This window comes from Sus scrofa, chromosome 18, assembly GCF_000003025.6.
Source record: "Sus scrofa isolate TJ Tabasco breed Duroc chromosome 18, Sscrofa11.1, whole genome shotgun sequence".
Lineage (NCBI taxonomy): Eukaryota > Metazoa > Chordata > Mammalia > Artiodactyla > Suidae > Sus > Sus scrofa.
This window is the reverse complement of record NC_010460.4, coordinates 8,470,488-8,495,663: the sequence shown is the minus strand read 5'-3', so window position 1 is coordinate 8,495,663 and position 25,176 is coordinate 8,470,488. Positions and strand designations below refer to the sequence as shown.

Sequence of the window (25,176 nt, the reverse complement as noted above, 5' to 3'; positions counted from 1 at the left end):
AGTGTTAATTAACTAGATCCCTGAAGAGCGATGGTCTTGCCCCGTGTCTCTTCTTTGACATCAGTACAGTGTTCACTGCAAGAGCCCAGATCCCCAGATCTCAAGCGGCCTCTCTGGCCATTGGCACCTCTGCTATTAGCTACTGTAGCCTCCAGCTGTTTGGGTCCCCAGAGGACAGGAAGCATCAAAACTCCAGGGTGGATGCATCTCAATATTAACAAATATAACAAATAGAAACATAAAGCCTTCACGTCAACCTCTCCTGATATCTGAGAGGCACAAGAATAGATCCCAGAAGCCTGTTCCCTCTGGGTACCAAATTCTTAATTAGAGGCTAGCCCTAACGTGGAAGAGATGCGGTACCTAGAAAAAAAAAAAAAGAGAATCGCTTTAATTTAAGCAACTTCCTCTTCTGTTTATACCTGACAGCTGTAGCTTTTTGCCAGGTACTATTCTGAGTAGTTGGCACGTATTAACTTATTGAAGCCTCTTAATAACATTTTGAAGCAAGTATCATCATGACCTTCACTTACAGCTGCAGAAACTGAGATCCAGAGAGATGGGCTGATGTGCTCAAGTTCACACAGCCAGTACGTGATAGAACCACGATGTGAACCAGGGTAGTCTGGTTCCAAGAATCCGTGCTTCCATCCGCATCTGCTGAATCTCTGTATGGGTACCAAGAAACAAGACCCTCACTTCCTTCAGAGATGGTTGCTGTGCAGTAATTCGTTCCTAGAATATTCCTTCTCCCATGAATCGGCTTGTCCTGAGTTGATCCCACCACTAACGTGTTCCTCGACCGCTGTGTCTCTCTGCTTCTTACTTTCCAGACTGATCCCTGGGGAAAAAAAAACACTGAATCTGTTCTCACCACCTTACTCTGCCCTCCAGTTCTTGTGATCTTGAACCCCAAAGGGACTGATTAATTTGTGAGTGCATGTCCAGCTCCCGGGGCAGCTGACACTCTTCCGCCCTTGCTGCCAAGGCAGTGTGCTCATATCATGCAGCGGTGCTCCATGCAGCCAGGGGAGGAGGACCATGGCCTGGATGGTCATGCCAGGCTCTTGACCTTGGTACCATTGATATAGCATCCCCCTCCCTATCTCATCCCCCTCCCTATCTCCCATCTTTACTGGCAGAGCGAGGACTAATGCAGACTTAGCCTTACCGTTCCTGTTTTTTTAATGAGAAAAAGAATTCCAATCCTCATCAGTTTTTTTGTGCAAAGTCTTAAAAGAGCAAATAGAAAGATATTTAGAGCCCATATATATTTTTCTTCTCTGAGCGGTGTTTATTTAAATGCAGATATCCTGGTTTCCCGCTAGAGTTGCAAGGAATACCTTTCAATTTAAATGTTAATAGGAGTGTAAACTTCAAAATCAGAATTTTTCTGTGAGGGAGAACTGCTTTTTCTGGTTGTATTTAATGGTTCTCCTTGCCTTCCCTCCTCCTCAACCCCCTTCTGCATGCTCCTTTCCACTGCACTGAAGGAAATTCTTTCTCTGAAAAGTTTAGAATGCACCTTTTTCATTTCAAACATTAGAATGTCAAATATTAGGGCCATGGAATACAGATAATGGACTTAAACCCACACGATGCATGAGAAGATTTTTCTTCATCTCAGCCTTTGCTTGCAGACTCCACCTCACCAGATTCTTTCCAGGAGGCTTATTCTTAGGCTAAACCTGCATAGTATTTTTCAAGGCTTCAGATAAATGAGTTAGGTTTCTCCCCCCTTCTTTTTTCTTTTCTTTCCTTTCCTTCTCTTCCTCCCTTCCCCATCTCTCTCCCTCTCCCTTCCTTCCTTCTTTTTTTTTAAGACAAAAAAAGCAGAAAGAGATGGAGAAAGAAGTAACAGTTAACCCTTGAAGAACACAGGTTTTAACTGCATGGGTCCACTTACCTGCAGGTATTTTTCAGAGCACAGACTACAGTAGTACAAGATCTGCAGTTGACTGAATCCATGGATGCAGACCCATGGACTCAGAGGAACTGAGTGTACAGAAGGCCAATGATAAGTTATACAGGGATTTTCCTCCATGCAGAGGACTGGCGCCCCAACCCCCTGCATTGTTCAAGGGTCAGCTATACAAGCTTTGTAAATTCCCGGGTGCAAAATACACTGTGGGAACAGTAAACAAAGCGTAAAAAAAAAGGCAATTTCTTACTCCTAAGGAAACAAAATCGATACACAGGGTAACACAGATGAGCAGGAATGTGGCTTCTATATGCGGGTCATTCCACAGGCAGAGCGGCCTTTGGGATTTTCTCAGACGCAAACAAAAAGCAACAAAAATTTAAAGATTAATGAAAATAATATCTAAGGCCTTAAGTCCAAATATGGTGAGTATGATAACCTTTCTAAGGCCTTTGTCGACCAAATTTTGTGTGCGAATGCAGTATCTGGCTTTATCTTCCTTTTATTTCTTTATTTTCTTTCCTTCATTTCCTTATTGATTATTATTGTGCATTTTGTAAGACTCCTTAATCTTTTGGAACAGAATAAGACTGCAAAAACATAAATTAGAAGTGATTTTAGAATATAAATTTCAAGTATTTTGATTCCATTATTATAAAGTACTCTTCTTGTTCTTCAAGTAGTAATATTCAGTAGAGTCCTCTTCTTTATGGAGGCAAACTATGTTTCTTCTCTTACCTCTTAGGGATATTAATAATGTTTTTAAAAATTTGTTTTTATTTTAAAAATTTTTTTCCATAATTTTTAAAGGTTTCTTTCCATTTACAGTTAGTACAAAATATTGGCCACATTTCCTATGTTATACAGTACATCCTTGAGCTTATCTTACAGCCAACAGTTTGTGCCACCCACTCCCCCCACCCCTATATTGCCCCTCCCTGCTTTCTTCTCCCCACAGGTCATCACTAGTTTGCTCTACATATTTGTGAGTCTGTTCCTTTTTTGTTATATTCACTAGTTTGCTGTATTTTTGAGATTTCACATACAAGTGCTATCATACAGTATTTGCCTTTCTCTCTGGCTTATTTCACTTAGCATAATGCCTTCCAAGTCTATCCATGCTGCTGTAAATGGCAAAATTTCATTCTTTTTTATGGCTGAGTAGTCTTCCATTGTGTAAGCAGGTATTCTTTTCCATTCATCTGTTGATGGACACTTAGGTTTAGGTAACCTGATTCCATATCTTGGCAATTGTAAATGATATTGCTATGAACATTTGGGTGCATGCATCTTTTCAAATTGCTGTTTTTGTTTTTTCCCCATATATATCCAGGAGTGGAATTTCTGGATCATTGAGCTTCCTGAGAAACCTCCGTACTGGTTTCCACAGTGGCTGCACCAGTTTATATCCCCACCATGTATGGGGGTTCTCTTTTCTCTATATCCTCACCAACAATTTGTTATTTATGTTCTTTTTGATGATAGTCATTCTGATATGTGTGGGGTAATAACTTATTGTGGTTTTTTTCCCCCAGTAATAATTTTAAATTATTATTTTTCTTTTTTCTTCCTTTCTTTTTTCTTTTCTTTTCTTTCTTTTTTTTTTTTTTTAATGTATTTCTAAGGGCTATACCTACAGCATATGGATGTTCTCAGACTAGGAGTCACATTGGAACTGTAGCTGCTGGCCTACACCACAGCCACAGCAATGCCAGATCTGGGCCACATCTGTCACCTACGCCACAGCTTGCAGCAGCACCAGCTCCTTAACCCACTGAGCAAGGCCATGGACCAAACTCACATCCTCACATATACTAGTTGGTTCATTACCACTGAGCCACCACAGGAACTCCATAAAAGTATTATTTCTTCTCCCTGCCGTTTGTTTCAATTTCTTTTTCTCCCAGGCTATAACTTTTTTCAGGTATCTGGGGCTGCCTGGAAGCCCTGGGTAGTGGATGGGCTCATCAGTGGGGAGTATCACTGGCAAGTAGTCAGAGGGCGCCCCCTCCCTGTGGCAATGTGTCTAGGTATTTTCTTGTGTGCTGGTCATCACCAGAATGGCCTCTCGCAGCTTCCAGGCTAGAGGACAAAGGCAGGGCCATCAGCTTATGGGAGCTGGGTTCAAGGGTAAGCATTCACCATTCTATATGTACACAGACACTTACTTGCCCTGTGTGTAATGACCCTTAGCTGTGCTGAGCGGCCCTTACCTGAGCTTGTTGACTCTCAGTTCTAAGAACTCCCACCACATTCTAGGAAAGAGTGTCCCCCAGAGGGTGAGATGGGTGAGGTTAGTGAGGACTCCAGTTCCATTGCCAAAACCTGGTCTCTGTCACTTACCTGACAAATAGAAATGTGGAGAAAGAGATTTGGGCAAAAGAAAAAAAATAGCTTTATTACTTTGCCAGGATAAGGAGGCCACAGCAGACTAATGCCTTAAAGACTGTATCCTCCTTTGGGAAAGAATAGGAAGTTGTTTTTATAGTTTTAAGAGTGGAAAATAGGGCCAAAGATAAGGATCAGTGTTGATGCATGCTTGTATTCAAAGCTTGTGTTTGTTTAGTGGCTCTGGGACTGGTTCTGACTGTCCTCCTTTCTGGAATGCAGAATGCTTCATCAAGTAGGTAACAGCTTCGTTTGTTGGGGGTTTTACTTCTGCAAAAGAGCTCAGAGATGTTCTTATCTCTATTCCTTGAGGCAAACCAGGACCCTGTCTCAAGGCTGCACCATTGTTTCTTGACTGTTCCTCCCTGGCCTCTGCAGTCCACTCCCTTCCATAATTGGCAACTGTTTGAACCTTCCTTTTGGAACTCAGGAAAGGGCATGGAGGCTGAAGTTTATTCCCTAAAAATAAGAAATGGGGGATACAGAAAGGCTTTTTGCCCAGGAGTCCCACAGGGCCCTGCTCACTTTTACCATCTCAAACAACTTGCGCAAAATCCTTATCTCCCTCCCTTCTGCTTAACTTCCTGACCCAAAGGTGGTTGTTGATGCTGAAGCTGAAAATACCTCTGACTTGAACCCTGCCTAAACCCAGTCTAAGCCCAGATTGGGACTTGAGCCCATGGTTTTTTAAATTAGAATCACTCACCTGGTGTCTGGACTCACTGAGGTTCAGGTTCTTTATGTTTCAGTGCAGAGGGAACTCAGCAAGGGACAAAGTGATAGGCAAGAAATAGATTTAGTAAGATGCTTATGAGAGATGCAAGCAGGCAGGTGAGGAGGCTCTCCCCTGAGGATTAGGTGGGCTACATTTTTATAATCCAAGGAAAGTAGAAGGAGGGAAAAACCACCTCCTTCCTTTTTCTTCACTTCTTAGACTTCAGGCTTGTATCATTAGCTCCTCCTTCATATCCAGTAAGAGAGTATTTGATCCTATGAGGTCAACTAGGACTGTCATGGTATTTATTCAAATCAGCAGAAGGGTGGTAACATATGCTAAGATATGTTGAATCCTATCAGGTTTCTGTATAATGAGGGTCTCCTACTTTGGGATGTCATCTTTCCCTTAAATTCCTGCCCTTGGTCCTAAGAATTATTCTCTTGCTGAACTTGAATGCATGTCTCATTTTGTCTTTCACGCAATGACCTGAGGCATATCTCATGCTTTTATGTATGGCTTTGTAGTTATGCAGGACTGCTTTGTGCCACAATGATTCTGATGGCTTTTTTGAGTGATTATTAACTTCCAATGGTTTCTCAAAAGTTCCCTAGGTTTCCCTCTTTATCTATGGTCCCCTACTGGGACTTCTGTAACTACCTGTGTAACTATCCTACTCCATCCTTGTCAGTGTCAGTTCATGAGCCTTTTGGGGATGTGGCAGGATGGTTTTCAACTCTCCCCCTGCTGGCTCAAGTCTTGGCTCTTTAGCTCTACCTTGTCAGTTACACTGTCCCTTAGCTTTGCAGTTTCCAATCTTCTGTTGCCATCGCCTCCTTTCCCAGTTTTGCCATCCTTGTGGATTTCTGTCCTTAAAAAAAAAATCTTTTAACTATAATACTGGCTTTATTTGGGAGAAAGAAATGCTAGATACCTTTGTTCCATCTGTCATGATGACCCAGTAGGTTTTTAATGACATTATTAATTTTGCTTTCCCACACAACTTAATAACCCCATCCACTCTTTTTTAGTCCATTGGTCTGAGACTGTTTGCCAATACATTAGTTAACTTCTTTAAATCCTATTAAATAAGAATATTTTGTGTCCTGCCTGCCCGATAAGTTGTCGCTGCAGCTGCTGAGTTGCCACATGGGACCGAGGACAAAATAACCAGCTGTACATGCACGACTCTGGCAAATCAGGCTCACAGGGTGATGGTGCATATCCTCTCAGTCAATGAAAAAACTTGGGTCTGGCCTCTGGTTTTCATCCTTCTTTCCAGACCAGAAGCTTAGCGGGACCCCCAGCCTTTGCTGACAAAGCCTTTGGGAGACAGCAGAGGGCACCTCTGTCTTGGGACATAGCTGACGATTGTCTATCTCAGCACTTGTGGAAGAGGAACTATTCTCTCCATTTCCCCTTCTGCCTCTTGCTACTTCCTTCTTCATCAAGCACTTTGCTTTCCTTCTCCCACTGTAGTCTTCGCTCTTTTAATAATCTGCATTTCCCTCTTCCTGCCCAGCCCACTTTTCCAACCCTGGTGCAAGTGGACACACCTTACAGGACACATTGTCCATTTATTTATTTATGTATTTATTTATTTATTTTTTTTTTTTGTCTTTTTTGCTATTTCTTGGGCCGCGCCCGCGGCATATGGAGGTTCCCAGGCTAGGGGTTCAATCGGAGCTGTAGCCACCGGCCTACGCCAGAGCCACAGCAACGCGGGATCCGAGCCGCGTCTGCAACCTACACCACAGCTCACGGCAACGCCGGATCGTTAACCCACTGAGCAAGGGCAGGGACCGTTAACCCACTGAGCAAGGGCAGGGACCAAACCCGCAACCTCATGGTTCCTAGTCAGATTCGTTAACCACTGTGCCACGACGGGAACTCCCACATTGTCCATTTAATGACACATTATCCATTTACTCCCCCAGGCAGGACCTTTGCTCCCTTGGGTCTGCAGAGCCCAGGGGCCAGTACCAGCCAAGTGCAGCAGGAAGGTGCTCTATGGCTTCAGCAGGGCTGTTCCCAGAGTGGCCAAGAGATTTTTCCTAGAAACCCTCTGGGCATTAAAAAGGGAACTAGTGGCTTCACAGGGGCATTGAAATTTCCTGACCTATTTAAAGGGATATAAACCTCCTTTAGACTGAATAACTTTGGACTCTCTTTTCCCATTCCCATCATCTCCTTGCCCTGGACCATAGTGCAGAGCAAATCAAGCATCCGTAGCAAGGAGCATCCCATTGCTAGGAGTCAGTCCAAATGGATTTAAGAGGGGACCCTTTTCCACCAAGGAGGCAGCTCAGAGCTGGCTTCCTGGAGTCCAATGTGGTGGCAAAGGAAAAAGGAGTTAAGGGACTACAGTTGGTGGCTGTGGGGAGATGGAGGGGTGAGGACGACCATAGTGGTTGAAAGAGAAGTGGTGCCTGTCTGACTGGCAAGAACATTCTCCTTTATTTCAAGCTGGCTGCGGCTGCCTGAGCACGTGTTGCCGGAACTCAAAGGCCGCTGCTCACCAGTGCTGAGTAGAAACTCAGAGACAGTTTGGGGCAAAGGAGGGAAAATATAGTTTTATTGCTTTGCAAGGCAAAGGAGGGTCACAGCAGACTAGTGCCTTAAAGACATGCCCCTCTTCAGAGTGATTGGGAGGTGGTTTTATAGTTTGGGGAGTGAAAAATAGGGCTGCAGATAAGGATCAGGGGAGAGGAAAACTTGCATTGTTTTCAAAGCTGGTGTTTAGTGGTCTGGTGGTCTTCCTTCTGGAATAAAGAAAGCTTCATTAGCATCTTCCATTTATTGGGGGGTTTTAGTTCTGTAGAAGAACTCTAAGATATTGTCATCTATATTCCTTGAGGCGGGAGCAGGACCCTGCCCCAAGGCTGAGCTGTTGTGTCTTGACGGCCCCTCCCTGGTCTCTGCATCCCCTCCCTTCCCTGATGAGCACCTTTTGGAACCTGCCCTTTGGAACTCAGGGAAGGTCATGGAAGCTGAAGTTTATTCTCCAAAAACAAGAAATGGGGGACACAGAAAGTGTGAGTGCTGGGATCAAACAAGCTGTCAATAAAGTTTCCACTGGAGTCCCATCGTGGCTAAGTGGAAACGAATCCGACTAGGAACCATGAGGTTTCTGGTTCGATCCCTGGCCTCGCTCAGTGGGTAAGGATCTGGTGTTGCCATGAGCTGTGGTGTAGGTCGCAGACGTGCCTCGGATCCTGCATGGCTGTGTTGTAGGGCCGGCAGCTGTAGCTCTGATTGTACCCCTAGCCTGGGAACCTCCATATGCCTTGGGTGCAGCCCTAAAAAGCAAAAAAAAAAAAAAAAAGAAAAGAAAAGAAAACCTGTCTCTGTATAGACCAAAGGAAACCCTATCTCTGTGTAGACCGAGACAAAGTCCTAAGAAAACAAATGGCTGCGTGGGATAAATGCTCTCGTGGTCAGGTCATATGAACATGGATTTCAGCATGACTGACTGACCGCAACACGACCACAACAGAGGGAAAATAAATTCCCAAATGGGAGGGAATTAGGGGAAGTACCTCTGTACAGTGCAACACTGTGAGAGTGTGAGTGTGTGTGTGTTGAAATATGGCAAAAGTGGATGGTGAACTGTAATCTCATCAAAAAATAAAGTTTCCGCTGGCTTGTTTGACAATCTGAGCAATTGACACGGTCTGGCATGATCATTAGGCATCCTTGGCAGTTCACAGAAATGACTGCAATGGGTGTGAGTGTACCTGGCAGGGGCAGGCATTCCTGGGTCAGCAGGGGTGGAGAGGACCAAGGAGAACTCGGTGGAGGAGGGACCTGCCCGTGGCTGCCTGTGGATTTCAGCCTTTGTGACAAGGGCCCTGATGGGGCACTTCTCCTCAGAGGCAGGTTCAGCTGATGTTTTCCCCACCCCCCAACCAGCTTCCTCCCTGGGGGTGGGGGGTAGAGGGGGGGCTGCATGTCTGATCTTCAGGGTCAGGACCAGGAGCGAGGACCACGGCCATCTAGGGGTGGGGGGGTGGAGCGCACAGGTGGTCTCAAGGCAGACTGTGCAGGGATCCTGGGTGCACTCTGCCCATGGGGAGACCGGAGTGGGAGAGAGGCACAGACAGGTGCAATGCCTGTGAGGTGCTCCTGACGGAACCCTGGGTGTTTGTTTCCCAGGGGTAAGGAGAGACCGTCCATGCTGGTGTGGGATGGGCGGGGGGAGGTGATGCAGTCTGCTGGCTCATCCCCCCACCTTCGCCTCTTCACACTCCTCGTCCTCTGAGCAAGGGGAGCACCCATAGGTCTCCATGCTGCTCTGCAGCCCCCGCCCCCAACCTTGGTGAAAGGCCCAGGCAAATGGCTTCGCTCCTGTTTGGAGCCCCGTTGGGGTGTTACCTAGGAGGGAGCAAGAAGGCGCGGCACAGGGAGTGTGAGGCTGGTGAGGTAGAGCTGGGAGGAAGCCCAGCTGAGGAAGATGCTGAGTGAGCCTCACTGAGCCAGGGCAGCAGCTTTCCTCTCTCCCTTCTGCTAAAAATCTCACCTTTCCAGATGGTCCACCTGCCCCTGGGCCCACGGCAGGCTCTGTCTGGCAGGTCAGTGGGGAGGGGGGCTGAGAAGGGCCTGATGCAAAAGGCTGGGCCGACCTGAGGGGCCTGCTGGGGCTCAGTCTGAGGGCAGGAAGTGTGGCTCCCACCCTGCAACTGCACGTGCAAGGGAAGCTGAGCCCCTGGTGTGGGTGGCAGCTTAGAGGGGGGGAACATGATGCTGCCACCAGCAGCTTCCTCCCCACACTTGACCTTCTGGGAAACCGGCTAGCCCTGGTGGCAAGGGAAGGGGGTTCTTGGCAGGTGCAGCCAGACCGCCGAGACCCAGCCCAGCTGTAAGAATTCTCACCTCCCAGAGAGGCAAGAGGTGCCATGGTTAGGACCCTGGAGCCACACAGATCTGTGCTACCCCTCACTTACTGCAAGGGTTTTGCCAAGTTACTCTGTTTTTCAGACAGGGATAAAGACAGAAATTATCATGACATTGTAAGTCAACTATACTGCAATAAAACTTTAAAAAATAAAACAAAGACAGCATCTGTCTTAGAAGGTTGGGCAAGAAGCTTGGGAAGGACAGTGCTGTGCTTGGCGCAGAGGGGATGTAGAAGAAGTGACAGTCTTATGATGATGACCTCTCCCTGTGCTTGTGGACCAAGCTGTCCCGGGAGGTGTTTGCACACAAGGATGCAGTCACCCTCGGGGGCTCTGTCCTCTGTGAAGAAGGCCTGGTTGTATCAACCTGTCTGCAAAGGGCAGGTTGCCTCCCTGGCCCTGTGGTACCCTGCCCCCTCCCTCTGGTCCTGGGCCAGGGTGCACCGGACCCTGAGTTCTGGGCTCTGATGCTAACTGTTGCCCGCCTGCTTCCCTGCAGACCTGCGCAGGATGACGGCTGGCTTCATGGGCATGGCAGTGGCCATCATCCTCTTCGGCTGGATCATCGGTGTGCTGGGCTGCTGCTGGGACCGAGGCCTTATGCAGTACGTGGCAGGGCTTCTCTTTCTCATGGGAGGTAAGGCCTGGGGGGCTGCAAGGTGGGAGGTCCTGGTTAATGGAGTTCCGAGAGAACTGCAGGGCAGGGGGAGGGCACAGCAGACTAAGACCCCCACTCAGTGAGGCTCTTTCCTTTACTCATTCTACAAACCTTTTTGAATTCCCCTTAGCCACTCACCACTGCTGGTCCTTGCCCCCCTGGTGTGGGAGAGAATGTGTGGGGATGGCATTGTAAGAGGTGTCAGATCTGGAGAGCACCTGAGCCCAGGAGGTGCTCGGGCTTTTAATGTCCATATTAATGCACAACACTCACTTTGGGGTGAGCATTTTATGCACATACTGTACTTTAGGCTGAGGGGCAGGTGCTTTCTGGACAGTTTCCCCTTCAGAAGCCTACCTTCACCCTTGATTTATGGGTCCTAATGCTGCTCCTGGCACCAAATGAGGCTCTAAAGGTGGCAGGAAAGGGCTAGACCTTCTCTGACATCTGTCTCTCTCACCATCTATTACTGCCATGGCCATAGAACCAATCCAGCCCTGTAAAGGGCTGGGTAGAAGGAAGCCTATATCACCATGAGGGAATAGGTTCCAGTTCAGGAGAAGTAAAGTTAATCCCAAGTGCCTCTTGTGGTTCATGTGCAGGTTGGAAAAAGAATTTCCAGACTTAGAGCACTGTGAAAAGAAAGCTAAGTTTATTGAGATAAGAAAGGCTGCAAGGGCAGTGGATGATTTCCCAATAATCAGGGACAGGCAACTCCTCGAATCTGTTTTTATAGCTTGGAGGCAATGGAGAGGGAGAGGTCTTAATAGGGGTGGGGTGAGGAGTGGGCCACATACGCTTCCTAGTGGGGGGCAAGGAGGAGTAGGCCAGGTTGCTCAAAGTGGGCAAGGGGGCATAGGAACTTTGTAACAAGTACAACGAGAGGGGTGGAATGATCAGGGTCTGGTAATTCTTATCCCAGCCAGAGGCTTTTGGAGTTTTATCTCTTTGGAGAGGCCTTGAAGTCCCACACCTCTGTTCTCCCTGAAGTGCTAAAATATGCTTTTTGGTCTCCTGGTTTGAGTCTCAGTGCAAAGCCTAAGCTCTCCAGAGGTATGCCCATCACAGTGCACTCCTTGGAGAGAAGGGATGGATGAATGGCATGAAGTTAGGAAGAGGAAGAGTTGGGCTTAGACAGAGGGAGTCAGAAATATGTATGGGGGAAAAGAACAGTGAGTCCCACGGAGGGAAGCCAATGTCAGTTAGATGCCAGGTAACACTTGCATATGCCCAACTCATGTCCCTTTTGTGAACAACCAGACGCTGAGTCTCTGAGCGGGGGCAGGGAGTGGAGGAGGGGGGCCAACTGGAGAAAGGAGGCAGCTGTCCACCTAAGTGTACAGAGGGATCTGGGGGCTGGTGGGATTAGGAAAGGAGGAGGAGAATTTCAAGGTTCAACTTGGCCCGCAACTCTTTATCCTTATTTCCGCCAAAGCACAGGCATCCTGTGCTGGGAGAGTTCCCAAGCCAGGGCTTCCCAGGGAACCCCAGGCCTCCCAGGTTCTCTACCAGCAGAGTCAGCTGTCCCCTGCCCAGAGTTGCCCACTGTAGGTCCCACACCTGAACCTGGGGCAGAGACTAGGGGGAGGGGCACCCCGAGGGTGGCTCTCTCATCCCTCCTTCTGGTCTCCCTCTGAGACAGGGGCTTATAAAACAGCCCTGCTACCTTTTTTTTCCTGTGCTGAAGCAAGTCTCAAACTGGGCCCATGATTTCCACACTTTGTTTTAGCAGCTTGGAGTCTTTTTGGTTTCCACCTTTCAGTCAAAAGCTTCCATGACCCCTGAAATGCGAAAAGATAAAAGTGGAGTGGCTCTGTTTGTATTGAGTGTTCTCTCTAAGACTCTTTTGGTTGTACAAAGACAGGCTCCAGTAAAACTGGGCTTTTCTAAGGCTCTAGAAAGGCCTCCTAGGAATCCAAGAAAAGCCGAGCAAACAGGCCTTAGGCAGAGCAGGAATCCAGGAGCTCTGGGAACTGCCATGCTTTCATCTCTACCTCTTTGGAGGTGTTCCTAGCTCCCTGTGGCTCCCCTCCCCGCCTCTTTCCCCAGTCGAGGCACATCCTGCCCAGGTGCTAAGCCTCAAGGAACATCTTTCAGTGCTGACAGCTTCCAGAGAAGAGTGTGATGGGCCCACTGACCTTTGCTGACCGGGCCACACACCACTGTAAATGGGTGGGGTCACTGCCACACTTCCTGCTCACCTGAGACCCTGGGTGGGAACTCTCAGAAGAGGGTGTGAGGCAGACTGTGGGAGGACAGGGGGTTCCTGGAGCCCTGCCCCCCCAGTTCCGAGGTACTGTCTGTGGTAGTCTAGGTACAAGGGTTGGAGAAAGAATTTCCCAGACATAGCAGGGTGAAAAGAAAGATAAGTTGGAGTTCCCTCCATGGCTCAGTGGTTATCAAATTTGACTAGTATCCGTGAGGACACAGGTTCTATCCCTGGCCTTGTTCAGGCCTCGCTCAAGGGGTTAAGGATCTGGCGTTGCTGTGAGCTATGGTGTAGGTCGCAGACACGGCTCGGATCCAAAATTGCTGTGGCTGTGGCTGTGGCTGTGGCTGGCAGTTGTACCTCTGCTTCGACCCCTAGCCTGGGAACCTCCATATGTCTCCAGTGCAGCCCTAAAAAGAGAAGACAAAAAAAAAAAAAAAAAAAAAGATAAGTTTAATGAGATAAGAGATGCTGCTACTGCAGTGGGTTGACTTGCTGATAATCAGGGCGAGCCAGTGCTGAGGGCATATCTGTTTTTACAGCCCAGGGAGAGGAGAGGGTCTCACAATACACTTGCTGACCTGCTTTTGGTTGGGGAAAGAAAGGTCTTATGATACCGTTGCTCCTTGGTTGGGGGCATATAACGTCCCTGTAGGGGCGGGGCAAGGAGTGGGCCACATACCTTTCCTAGTAGGGGGCAGGGAGCAGCAGGCCAGGGTGCTTAAGGTGGGGCAGGGGCATTACAGTGAGATGGGTAGGCACTAATAGGGTCTGGTAATTCTTGTCTTGGCCAGAGATTTGTGTTCAGTCTCTGAAGGGGCCTTGAAGTCCCAGCTGCCCAGAAGCTGAGGGCCCTGGGGAGCCAGTCTGGGAGCCCTTGGACTAGCCTAGGGATCTGAGGCCCCTCCCCTCCGGGGAATGATGAGGGTGTCAGGGTGTCGTTTCCCTCAGCCTGCTCAGTGGTTCTTTTTTTTTGTCTTTGTCTTTTTAGAGCCACACCCGTGGCATATGGAGGCTCCCAGGCTAGGGGTCTAATCAGGGCTGTTGCTGCCGGCTGATACCATAGCCACAGCAATGCCAGATTGGAGCCATGTCTGCGACCTACATGTCTGTGACACCACAGCTCATAGCAACACCAGATCCTTAACCCACTGAGCGAGGCCAGGGGATCGAACCCACAACCTCATGGTTCCTTGTCAGATTTGTTTCCGCTGCGCCATGACAGGAATTCCCCTGCTTAGTGGTTCTTAATCACTGTGCAGGCACATCACCCACAGAGCTTTTCAGAGTCCTGATGCCCTCACCCCAGACCAATCCAAACTAAACTTCTAGTGTGCAGTAGGGCATAGATGGGTAGGTGTCGAATCAGAGCTGTAGCCGCCGGCCTACGCCACAGCCACACCAGCGCAGGATCTGAGCCACGTCTGTAACCTACACCACCGCTCTCGGCAACGCCAGATCCTTAACCCACTGAGTGAGGCCAGGGATCGAGCCCGCAACTTCATGGCTCCTAGTCGGATTCATTAACCACCGAGCCACGATGGGAACTCCACAGATGGCCTTTAAAGTTCACTCTGAGAGTTCCTGTTGTGACTCAGCAGTACTCAACCCAACTAGTATCCATGAGGGAGGACTGGGGTTCAGCCAGACGGCTCATGATTCCCAGCCAAACCTGCTTTTCCAATACATACATTCCTTTTTTATTTTTGGCTAAGTAGCAAAGCCATAGTTCATGATAAAATGTTAGCGTCTGGAAGAGCTCTGGGGAAGCTGCTGTTATAAGAACTGTTTCTTGTTGATGGGTGCACAGTCCTGGTTGGCGTGAACCCCTCCATCGGCCCCGGAGCTTTGTTACCTATGTCTACAGGTAGAGCGGTCCTCTCTCCAAAGAGTGTTATGGAAATTCAGCCTTTGTCCACTGGTGCCAAATAGAAATGCCAAGACAGAGTTTTGGGTGAAAGAGAAAAAAATAGCTTTGCCAGGCAAAGGAGGCTACAGTAGCTTAAAGCCCTAGAGATGGGCCCTCCTTTGGGAGAGAATAGGAAGTGATTTTACAGTGTGGGGAGTGGAAAATAGGGCTGCAAAGAAGGATCAGGGTAGACGCAAGCTTGCATTGTTCTTCAAGGCTGGTGTTGAGTGGCCCCAGTCTATTCTGGTGGTTCTGGAATGCAGAATGTTAACATCTTGGTTAGTTGGGGTGGTTAGTTCTGTAGAACTCAAAGATATTATTATGTGTATCCCTCTAGAGGGAACCAAGACTCTGCCCCAAGGCTGCACCGTTGTTTCCGGACTGCTCCTCCCTGGTCTCTGCATCCTCTCTCTTCCCTGATGAGCAGCTGTTTGAACCTGCCCTTTGGAACTCAGGGAAGGTTGTGGAGGCTGAATGAAGCCTATTTCCTAAGGACAAGAAATGACAGGGGGACACAGAAGGGCTTCGGTGCCCAGCAGCCCCACAGGGTCCCACTCGGTTTTCAGAAGTAGTGTCCACACACCTTTTGGGTGCCATCAGACAGGCCCCGACAGGAGAGGAAGAAGGACAAAGAAAAAAAGAGCTGATCCCTTGAACCCTGGTCTTTTGGGGAAGACCAAGCTCAGAAGCAGTTAGTGTCCTTTTCAACCAGGCAGCGCTCAGCTCTGGGGGGTCCCAAGGCCCAGAGCAGCCGCCACCTGTGGACCCCATGAGTTCAGTTTCATTCAGAGCCTGGGAGGAGCAGACTCAGGGTAGAAACTGTGCTAAGTACAAGAACTACTCAGTATAAGAGCTACTGGGGGCAGGGGGACGTTGGGAGTGTCAACCCAGAAATGATGCCTTTTCCTATAGGACTCTGTGTATCCGAAAGTAACATTTCGGCACAAGTCCCTCACAGAACCCAACCAGTCCCTGCCCTCTGGGAGTTCATTTTCTAGGGCTGACCTGTGGAAGGGCCTGGAGAGGCAGCTACCTGAGGCAGTCACCTCATTAACACGGAAAAGCAATGTCACCCCAACTGTAGATATTCATGACACCCCATGGCCTTAGCTCTCACCCAGACTGGCATTTCCAGCACCTGTAACTCAGCACAGACTAGTACCCAAGGGGTTAGATGGGGGGAGGGGCCACAAGCCATGGTGCCCCTGAGCTGACAGGTGTGGGTGTGGTGAGCAGGAGGAAGACGAGGGTGGCCAAGAGTGGAAAAGGTAAATTTAAAGTCAAGAGTCTGAAGATGGGGTTGCACTTGAGTCTCGAAATGGCCAGGGCCAAAATCAAAACGGAAGAGCTCTGTTTGCAACCTCTTCTCTGTTCCCACCCTCTGGGCGCTTCCCTTTTCCGGATCTAAACGTCTCTGGGGTCAAAGAGCGGGTGGCCCGCATCTCAGGAGATCACTAGCAACAAATCGTTTCATTAATGCTCAACCCAGAGGAGGCAATTAATTAAGCACGGCAGCTCTATAGAGCCAGGAGGCTGGGGGTGGTGGGTGGGATCCAGTTTCCCCTTTGGCAGGGGCTCCAGGGGAGCATCTAGCCCAGACTGGCACAACACATTCGGGTGCCAGCAACTGCCAGAAGCAAGGGACTGGATGACTCATCGGTGGGACTCAGAAGTACAGGGACAGGATGACATGCGGAAAGGACAGCTTGGCAAGCGAGCATGTGACTGCTACGATTGCTTGTAATTCAGTGGCTGGGTGAACCTCAGAGCCACCTCGTGGACACAGATCTGCCAGATGGGGTGAACATCTAACCCATCTAACCCATTCTGCACCCCGTGAGCACACTGACGCCTCCAGCCCCACTCTTGGAAGGTATTCGTCATCTCTGCCTTCAGCTTCTGTCTCATGCCCAGGCTAATGCTGCAGGCTTCAATCTAGACTCTGGCACCAGCAACCAGTCCGTCTCAGAGCAGTTGGCATGATAGTTTTGAAACTATAAATCAGATGTTCATTTGTCCACTACCAGTGTTCCAAAAGCTTACACTTGAACTTAAAATCTACATTCCTTACCCTTCTCTAGAAGCTGTCTTAGGTAGCTCAGGCTGCTATAACAAAAGACCAGAGACTGGGTGGCTTATAAGGAACAGAAATTTACTTCTTTCTGTTCTGGAGGCTGGCAAGGTCAAGATCAAGGTACTGGCAGATTCAGTGTCTGGTGAGAACCCGTTCTCTGGTTCATGGTAGACACCTTTTTGCGTGTTCTTTGTGGCAGCAGGGCTCTCTGGAGCCTCTTTTATAAGGTCCCGAATACCACTCATGAGGGCACCACCCATGACCTAATCACCTCCCAAAGGCCCCTCCATTTAATACCATCTTGGGGGGGGGAGCATTTCAATGTGAGAATCTGGGGCACACAAATACTCAGCCTAAGGTGGAAACCCTCTGTAATCTGGCTCATTCTACCTCCCTCGTGTCCTTTCCTGAGGCATTATTTTTTTGGGGTGGGGGGACATGCAGAAGTTCCTAGAAGAGGGATCAAATCCATGCCACAGCAGTGACCTGAGCCACAGCAGTGATAACACTGGATCCTTAGCTGCTAGACCACCAGGGAACTCCCCTCACCTCCTTTCCTATTCCTTCCCTATGCTCACATCACTCCAGCCTCACCAGCTGCCTCTTTTCTGGAACATAGTAGTTTCACCTCAAGGCCCTGGCACTGCCTGATGTCTTTGCCCACAGTGCTTTCCCTGCCAAGGCTTCATGACTGGTTCCTCTTAGGATTCAGAGGCCAATGAAAAGCCACCCCCTCAGAGAGGGCTTCCTCCACGAACCAACTTAATGAAGCCACTCAGTCACTCTCTACATTACAATTCATTTAATTTTCTGCAGCACACTCACTCGAACTTCAGGAAATGTTTATTATTGTGTTTTGGTTGATTTTTTTTTTTAAGCAGCTTAAAACAAATATTTGTTATCTTACAGTTGCCATGAATCAGAATTCCAGGCAAGTAGAACCGGTTTTCTGCACAGGGTCTCACAAAACTGCAGTCAAGGTATCTGCCAGGGCTGGGGTCTCATCTGAGGCTGGGGTCCTCTTCCAAGATCATGATGCTTTGGCAGAATTCATTTCCTGCATCTGTGGACCTCATGGATGCTTGCTTATGCAAAGCCAGTGGGAGAGTCTCTGACTTCTTTATATTCCTTTTTTACAAATGGATTTTATTTTTTAGAATAGTTTTAGATTTACAAAAAAAATTGAGCTGATAGTACAGAGAATTTCCATATTACCCTTTGTCCTTGCATACAGTTTTTGTATTATTAATTTCTTTTTGTCTTTTTTTTTTTTTTTTTTGGCATTTTAGGGCCACACCTGTGGCATATGGAGGTTCCCAGGCTAGGGGTCCAATCAGAGCTGCAGCTGCCGGCCTACACCACAGCCACAGCAATACAGAATCCAAGCCACGTCTGTGACCTACACCATAGCTCATGGCAAAGCCAGATCCTTAACCCACTGAGCAAGACCAGGGATCAAACCCGTGTCCTCAAGGATACTGGTTGGGTTCGTTAACCACTGAGCCATGACAGGAACTCTGCTATTACTAATTTCTTATGTTAGTACAGTGCGTTTATTACAATCAATGAACAAATATTGGCATAGTATTATGAACTAATGTCCATAGCTATTTAGGTTCTAGGTTTTACCTGATGTCCTTTCCTGTTCCTGGGTTCCATCCAGGATCCCCTATGACGTTTAGCTGTCAGGTCTCCTTGGGCTCCTCTTGGCTGTGACAGTTTCTCTGACATTCCTTGTTTTTAATGACCTTGACAGTTGAGTACTTGAGGAGTACTGGTCATCCGCATTGTAGGATGCTGCTCTGTTGGAAGTCGTCTGATGTCCTTCCGTGGTTAGACTGGGTTATGGGCTTGGGGAGGAAGATCACGCACGTAAAGTGCCATTTTCATCCCGTCATTTCCAGGGTACATACTATTGCCGTGACTTATGACTGGTGATATTGTCCTTCATCACCTGTCTGAAAGAGTTGTGCGTCAGGTTCCTCTATTCTAGAGTTATTCTTTTTCTCCCCCTGTTTCCACACTGTCCTCTTTGGCGTTTTTTGTGTGTTTGTTTTGTTTTGTTGTTGGCTTTTTAGGGCTGCACCTGCGGCATCTAGAAGTTCCCAGGTTAGGGGTTGAATCAGAGCTATAGCTGCAGCCACAGCACACAGCAACGCAGGATCTGAGCTACATCTGCAACCTACACCACAGCTCCTGGCAATGCTGGGTCCTTAACCCACTGAGCGAGGCCAGGGGTTGAACCCACATCCTCATGTATCCTAGTCGGGGACCTCTGAGCCATGATGGGAACTCCTCACACTATCCTCTTTGGAAGGAAGTCACTAAGCACAACTGACACCTAAGGAGTCTAATGTTACATTTCTCCTCCTTTAGGGTGGAGTAGCTACAAAAATTATTTGGATTTCTTCTGCATGGGAGTCTTGTTCTCTCCTTCCTTGTCTACTAATTTTTTCAATTGTGTCTTATATCAATGTATATATACACTGTTTACTCGTGGATATTTTATACTTTTGGTTGGAATTCAATGCTATGTTTTATTGGCCAGCTTCGGCCGTTGGGAGCTCTTTCGCTTGGGCCCTGTGCCCTTTCGACGTACTCCTACCAAGGAGGAGTTTTGCTTTCGCTTTTTGTGAGCACCTCTTTAGGTTTTGGCACAACATGCTCCAGTCTTAGAAGCAGCTATTTTCCCCAAGGAGCCTAGTTCCTTTTATTGGAGAAGGACACTGGAAACCAAGTTCTGGGAAGTAGGTATCTGCATTTTTTTTTTTTTTTTTTTTTTTTTTTGTCTTTTTAGGGCCACACCCATGGCATATGGAGGTTCCCAGGCTAGGGGTTGAATTGGAGCTGTAGCCACCGGCCTACGTCACAGCCACAGCAACAAGGGATCTCAGCCGCATCTGCAACCTACATACACCACAGCTCACGGCAATGCCAGACCCTTAACCCACTGAGTGAGGCCAGGGATCGTACCCGCAACCTTGTGGTTCCTGGTCGGACTCGTTAACCACTGAGCCACGACAGGAACTCCTGCAATGTTTTTAACATGGTGCATTTGTTCATTGGCCCCCACTCCCTTCCACCAACTTAGATGTAAGTTCCATGAGCTCCAGAACCTTGTTCACCAAGGGATCCTGTGTCTGGAAGACAGTCTGCAGCCTTAAATGTCTGTTGAGTGCAGGTATCAGAAAAGTGAATTATGTGCCACAGAGAAAGTGTTTTGGTTTTGTTTTTTGTTTGTTTGTTTTTTCTGATAGAGCAGCAGTTCTTCAAGAAATCGGCCTGTCTTCTGTTCCTGGTCTGACCTTCTCCCCTGCCATGAGGTCCTTTATTCACTTTTGATCTTTATTTGATCTGGGTCTGTCTTAAATTCCTTTTAGATGTAGGGTATGAATTATACATGACTCCATGAAGAACGTTCTGTCTTTAACTTGGATTCCTCGAATGTTAGAAATGGAAGGAGTCTTAAGACCATCCAGTTGGACCTTCTTGTATCTCCAGACAAAAGGCGTTATGTCCGCGGTCCTAGGTCACCCAGCCTAGCAAGTAGCAGAATTGGAGCCAGAGAACCTCCTCGACACCAGCCTGGAACGTTGCAGCCCATCCTGCTGCCTCTGCTTTCAGCTCCCGTGTAGGAGCCCCCTTGGCCCCCTGTGCCACACACACATCGTCCCACACTGGCATGGCTCAGTTCTGTGCCTCTAAGCAGGGTCCAGTCCCAGGACCTTACTCTGCTCCCTTTCCACTCCTCCCACCTCAAAGCACAAAAGGTCATGTGGAGGAGACGGTGGCCAGAATTGAGGGCACAGGTACTAAAGGGAACAGGAAGTCATTAAAGATCCTTTTGCTCCTACCTGTGATAATTGTAACCTTTTCCACCTTCCCAGCCAGTCAGCAGAGTGAAGAAAATGCCCCAGAGAGGCTCAAGCTATCCACTTTGAGTGATTGCAGTAATTTGCTAACCACTGATGCCACATGGCTCCCCCTTCCACCAAGCTCACCAGAGAGCAGATCAGCTGTGCAGTGAACACCCAGGTACCCCTCTTCTGATAGATTAAGACCTTGATCAAGGCCCAGAAATTCTGGAAACTTACAAGCCTAAAATGAAAAGTCCAACCAAGGCATAGATGTCTTGGCTAGGTGACTGTTTCTTTCAGGCTGTCAAGTGATTTTAAGGATCCTGTGAAGTAGGACAACATCCAGGCTTCCCCATCAGCCCCTCCCCACTGTCCTCCCAGGCTCCAGCTCTACTTAGAAACACGGCTAGGACTGTGTTTCTCCAAGTCCAGGAGGCACTGTGCCTCCAATGCATGATTCGTGGATCAGAGAAGCGTGACCACATAAGTTCAATACTCTTCTGGGGAAGGAGAATACATTCAGTAAACCAATGACTTAACATGATGCACGCTTATAAGAAACCCTCAATAAATAGTAGCTATTACTATTATATGGGAATGGTAGTATGGAAGTAGTTAGTATTATATGTGTATCCTGAATAATGTCCACTCTAATAGACAGAGGAGAGCCTGTAACCCATCGTAACCACATGAGGGCAGGGAGCTCACCTGCCTACCCTGCTGAAGGGCGTTCATAGGTTCATGGGAGACTTCACCACAACATCACAACTCTCCTCTGGACTTAGTGTCTCACAACCTTTTATTTCAAAATCCTAAGCAGAGATTCACAAACTACTTCATAGCCTGGGATCCGTCTTTGCCTTTGGAAGGTGCCTGTGTGAATACTTACTAGCGTTTGATAATTGAAGACATTTAAAAGAAAGACATTTGGGGGAGGAAGGACATCGTCAGGAGCATGAGGCCGTAGCGTCCACGTTTGTCTCACGTAGAATCAGTGGCCAGGAATTATCGCTCCAACATTCCAAATGTTAGGGAGGGGGGCTTCATTTTCACCTTCGGGCCCCAAAGGAGTTGTACCCTTGCCACCCCGTGGGTCCTGGCTCTGTTACAGTAGAGCGTATATGGTCCTAGTGCACAGCGCACAGTGTAGTATATAGTGTAGTATAGTGAGCAGCCCTCACCCTGTAAACCCCATCAGGCCAGTGAAGACCATGTCACGCACTCAACAGAGCCACAGGGCTACGTCTTCTCCAGGGCAGGGGGATGCTTTGGCACTGCGATCCCAGAGGGAATGGCTACGACGGAGCAGACCCTGGAAGGAGGTGGAAAGGGAGGGTGGTTGATGAGGCATCAGGAGAGCAGTTTGGGAAGAAGCAACCCGCTTTTCTTTGTCCCTGTCTACCCTTGCCCACGAGCCACGTTCCGCTCCCTGCCACCTGACTGGGAGTTAGCATCCTTCTTCAGGAGGTAGAGTCATCCAGCTAAAAGGGAGAGCTATCTATGGTTTTATCATGGAGAACTAGTCTACGACCAAAGGAGTCTTGGACTAGCCATGCGACCTTGGGAAAGTTACTTTACTGCCTTTCATGCATCGCTTCTATTTTCTCACCTGTAACGCCGGACTAATAATAGTACCCACTTGAAGCATAGTTGAGAAATTCATAGAGTTAACTCATGTAAAAGAATTAGAACAAGGCCTGGCATTGTTCTCAATGAATTTCTAGATATTATTATTTTCACTCCCGAGATGCTTCTTTTTTTAAACAACTGCCTTCAGGGACGCTTTGCATTAAGCAGCCCCAAACCATCACCACCAACACCACGCAAAGATGCACACGCCACAAGATGATGAAGATGAAATTGCTTGCAGATGAAATTGTCTTTCTGGCTAATCACCAGCCTATTCATTCATTCATTCATTCATTCATTCAATATCAATTGTCTATTATGTGCCACACACAGTTTAAGCATTTGAATCCACAGGGAATCGGATAGAGACCTCATGAAGCTTACATTCTACCTGGAGAAACAGACAAGATGCAAGTAACCTAAATACATGATCCGATATCAGGTGATGAGAACTGTGGAGGAAAACTAAGCCAGGAGGAAGGTAGAGAGTGATGCGGGTGCAGGTAAGGGCCAGTGGATGGCATGGAGGCTCCTCAGAGGTGGTAACAGGGAGCAGAGGGCTTGGATGAAGGGAGGTGTTGAGGCGTGGAAAGACTTGAGGCAAGATCAGTCCAGTCCCTGCAAAAAGGAGAACAAGTACAGGGGACCTGGGATGGCTTGTTGGGTCTGAAGATGTTGAGCAAGAAGATGACTGTGCCAGGAGCAGAGTGAGATGGAGATGTGCCCATAGCTGGGCAGATTGTGAATCGTGTTGGGTTTGATTGCTGCTGCCCTGCCCTCTGTCCATTTCACAGATTGCTCTTGGCTCCCTTCAGGTGATCATTTGATATTGGGTGGCCTTTCTCAGTGGTCCGGCTCCCTTCTGGGGTACCTATAGCCAGGGTTTCTTCCACCTGCCATGCTTGGTTCCAGCAAGTGGGGGCATGGTATCTATGTCAGAGGTGGCCACGTCAGGGTCGGGGGACTGTCACCTGGCCCCAGAAGTTGTTGCACTGCCACATCTTCCCCTCTGGTTGCATCCTTCCCCTCCAACCAGGACCAGCTACATAATATTTTGGGGCCCAGTGTAAAATGAAACCACAGGACCCCTTATACAAATGATGGCAAATTTTAAGATGGTGACAGCAGAGCATTAAGGTGAACACGCAGCTGCTCAGGTCATGCGCCCACGAAGCTGTGGTCTCTGTCTCCAGCATTGTCTCAAACTCCAAGATCCCAGGACACTGCAGCCTTTTTCTGCAAGGGCTCCCAGAGAACTTGAGAAATCAGGGCTTTTCTCTATTCTTCATGCAGCTCCCTTTCTCCCTAACTCAGGCCGAGTCTGCTGTGCTTAAAATCACCTCTCGTCTTTGATGGCTGGATAATCACACAGAATGTGTGTCCCCTTTTCTCAGATCAAAAGCTGGCTCCCCAAACATTGCCAACACACCCTACCAATAAGACTAGGCTGAGTTTGGAGTTCCCGCTGTGGCACAGGGGGTTAAGAATCTGACTGCTGCAGCTTGGGTTGAGGGTTTGATCCCTGGTCTGAGCGCATTGGGTTAAAGGACCTGGCGTTGCTGCATCTGTGGCTTGGATTCAGTCCCTGGCCTGGAAACTTCCATATGCTATGAATACAGCCGGTGAAGGGGGTGGGGAAGAGTAGGCTGGCTGAGTTTCTTGTCTCCTGCCATCAGGGAGAATAGCACCTTGCAAAACTGGCAGGGTCCCAGAGGAGGAAGCTAAGGTCAGAATTTATTGAGGATTGGAAGCTTGGTTTAAGGTCTTTACTTCTATGCAGGTCTTTGATTAAGATTGGGTGAGAATACTGATAATGTCCAGGATCAGTGGAAACAGCGGGATGGAAAGCATTCTTAGAGCTCACACTGTCTATTGATGCTTTAAATGGAAGAGTTGATGGATCTTTCGGAAAGTTCCCATAAAGCAGTCAAACCACTTGCGTGGGCAGGGGGGACCCAGGAGTGTAAAGGAGGAGCAGAGTCGGGCGTGGTTGTGGTTCGGTGTCTAGGCTGAGTGTGGGTGGATGATTTTGGGGTCTTGCTCAGGATGAGTGATTCTGCCACAGCCTCAATACATTCCCGCCTGGCCATCCTCTACCCACGCAGACAAGCTCAGATGTGGTCCAGACTCAGGCTGGGACCCTGATGCCCTGAGGTCTCTTCATGTCTTTCCTGGGGTACAAACCACTGCCCAGAATTGGGGTCCCTTGCTTCCAGACAGTGGACCGTCAGTGAGAATGGGATGGGAAAGGGCAGCCAGGGGAAGGGGGTGGGGCAGCTGGAAGACTGTCCCCATTCCTGGGGTGGTTGTTGACAAGAGATTCCTCCAACAGCCCTTTCAGTGGAAACAGAAAGACCCAGAAGGTGGTGGTGACTGCACAGCTCTTGATTGCCATGGCAACTTGGGGAATTTCTGAAGCCACTTCAAATGCCTCCCTCCCTGTGGCTCTTCTAGGATGTTCTGGCAGAGGTGTGCAGGCTTCAGAGCAAGGGAACTTGTCTGGCAAGCTCCTGCCTCTTAAAACAAGTCATAAATCAAAGAAAAATGCTCATTCTGGAAGTAAATGCAGGGACCCCCTGCTACTGAGCTTCAGAGCTGCTCCCGGGAAACAATTCAGGGGGAGGAGCTGGTACAAGCGAGGAGGGATTGCCTGCTCCTGGGCTGGGGGCAGAGAAGAGTTGGAGGACAGGTGACAAGGAGCATTACAAAGAGCCACCTTGGGGGAGTTCCTGTCAGGGCTCAGCAGGAACGAATCTGACTAGCATCCACGGGGACACAGGTTCGATCCCTGGCCTTGCTCAGAGGATTAAGAATCCCACTTTGCCGTGAGTTGTGGTGTAAATCGAAGATGTGGCTCAGATCCTGAGTTGCTGTGACTCTGGCATAGGCTGGTGGCTACAGCTCCGATTTGACTCCTATGG

General features: G+C 48.5%; 1 protein-coding gene across 1 annotated transcript in view; it reads left to right on the top strand.

Moving 5' to 3' along the window:
* Positions 1-25,176, top strand: part of TMEM178B (transmembrane protein 178B) — a 403,444-nt gene that overhangs the window by 347,817 nt on the left and 30,451 nt on the right. Inside the window, exon 3 of the mRNA XM_003484004.4 lies at positions 10,419-10,556. Coding sequence (XP_003484052.3) covers positions 10,419-10,556 — 138 coding nt within the window. The remainder of the gene's footprint in view (positions 1-10,418; positions 10,557-25,176) is intronic.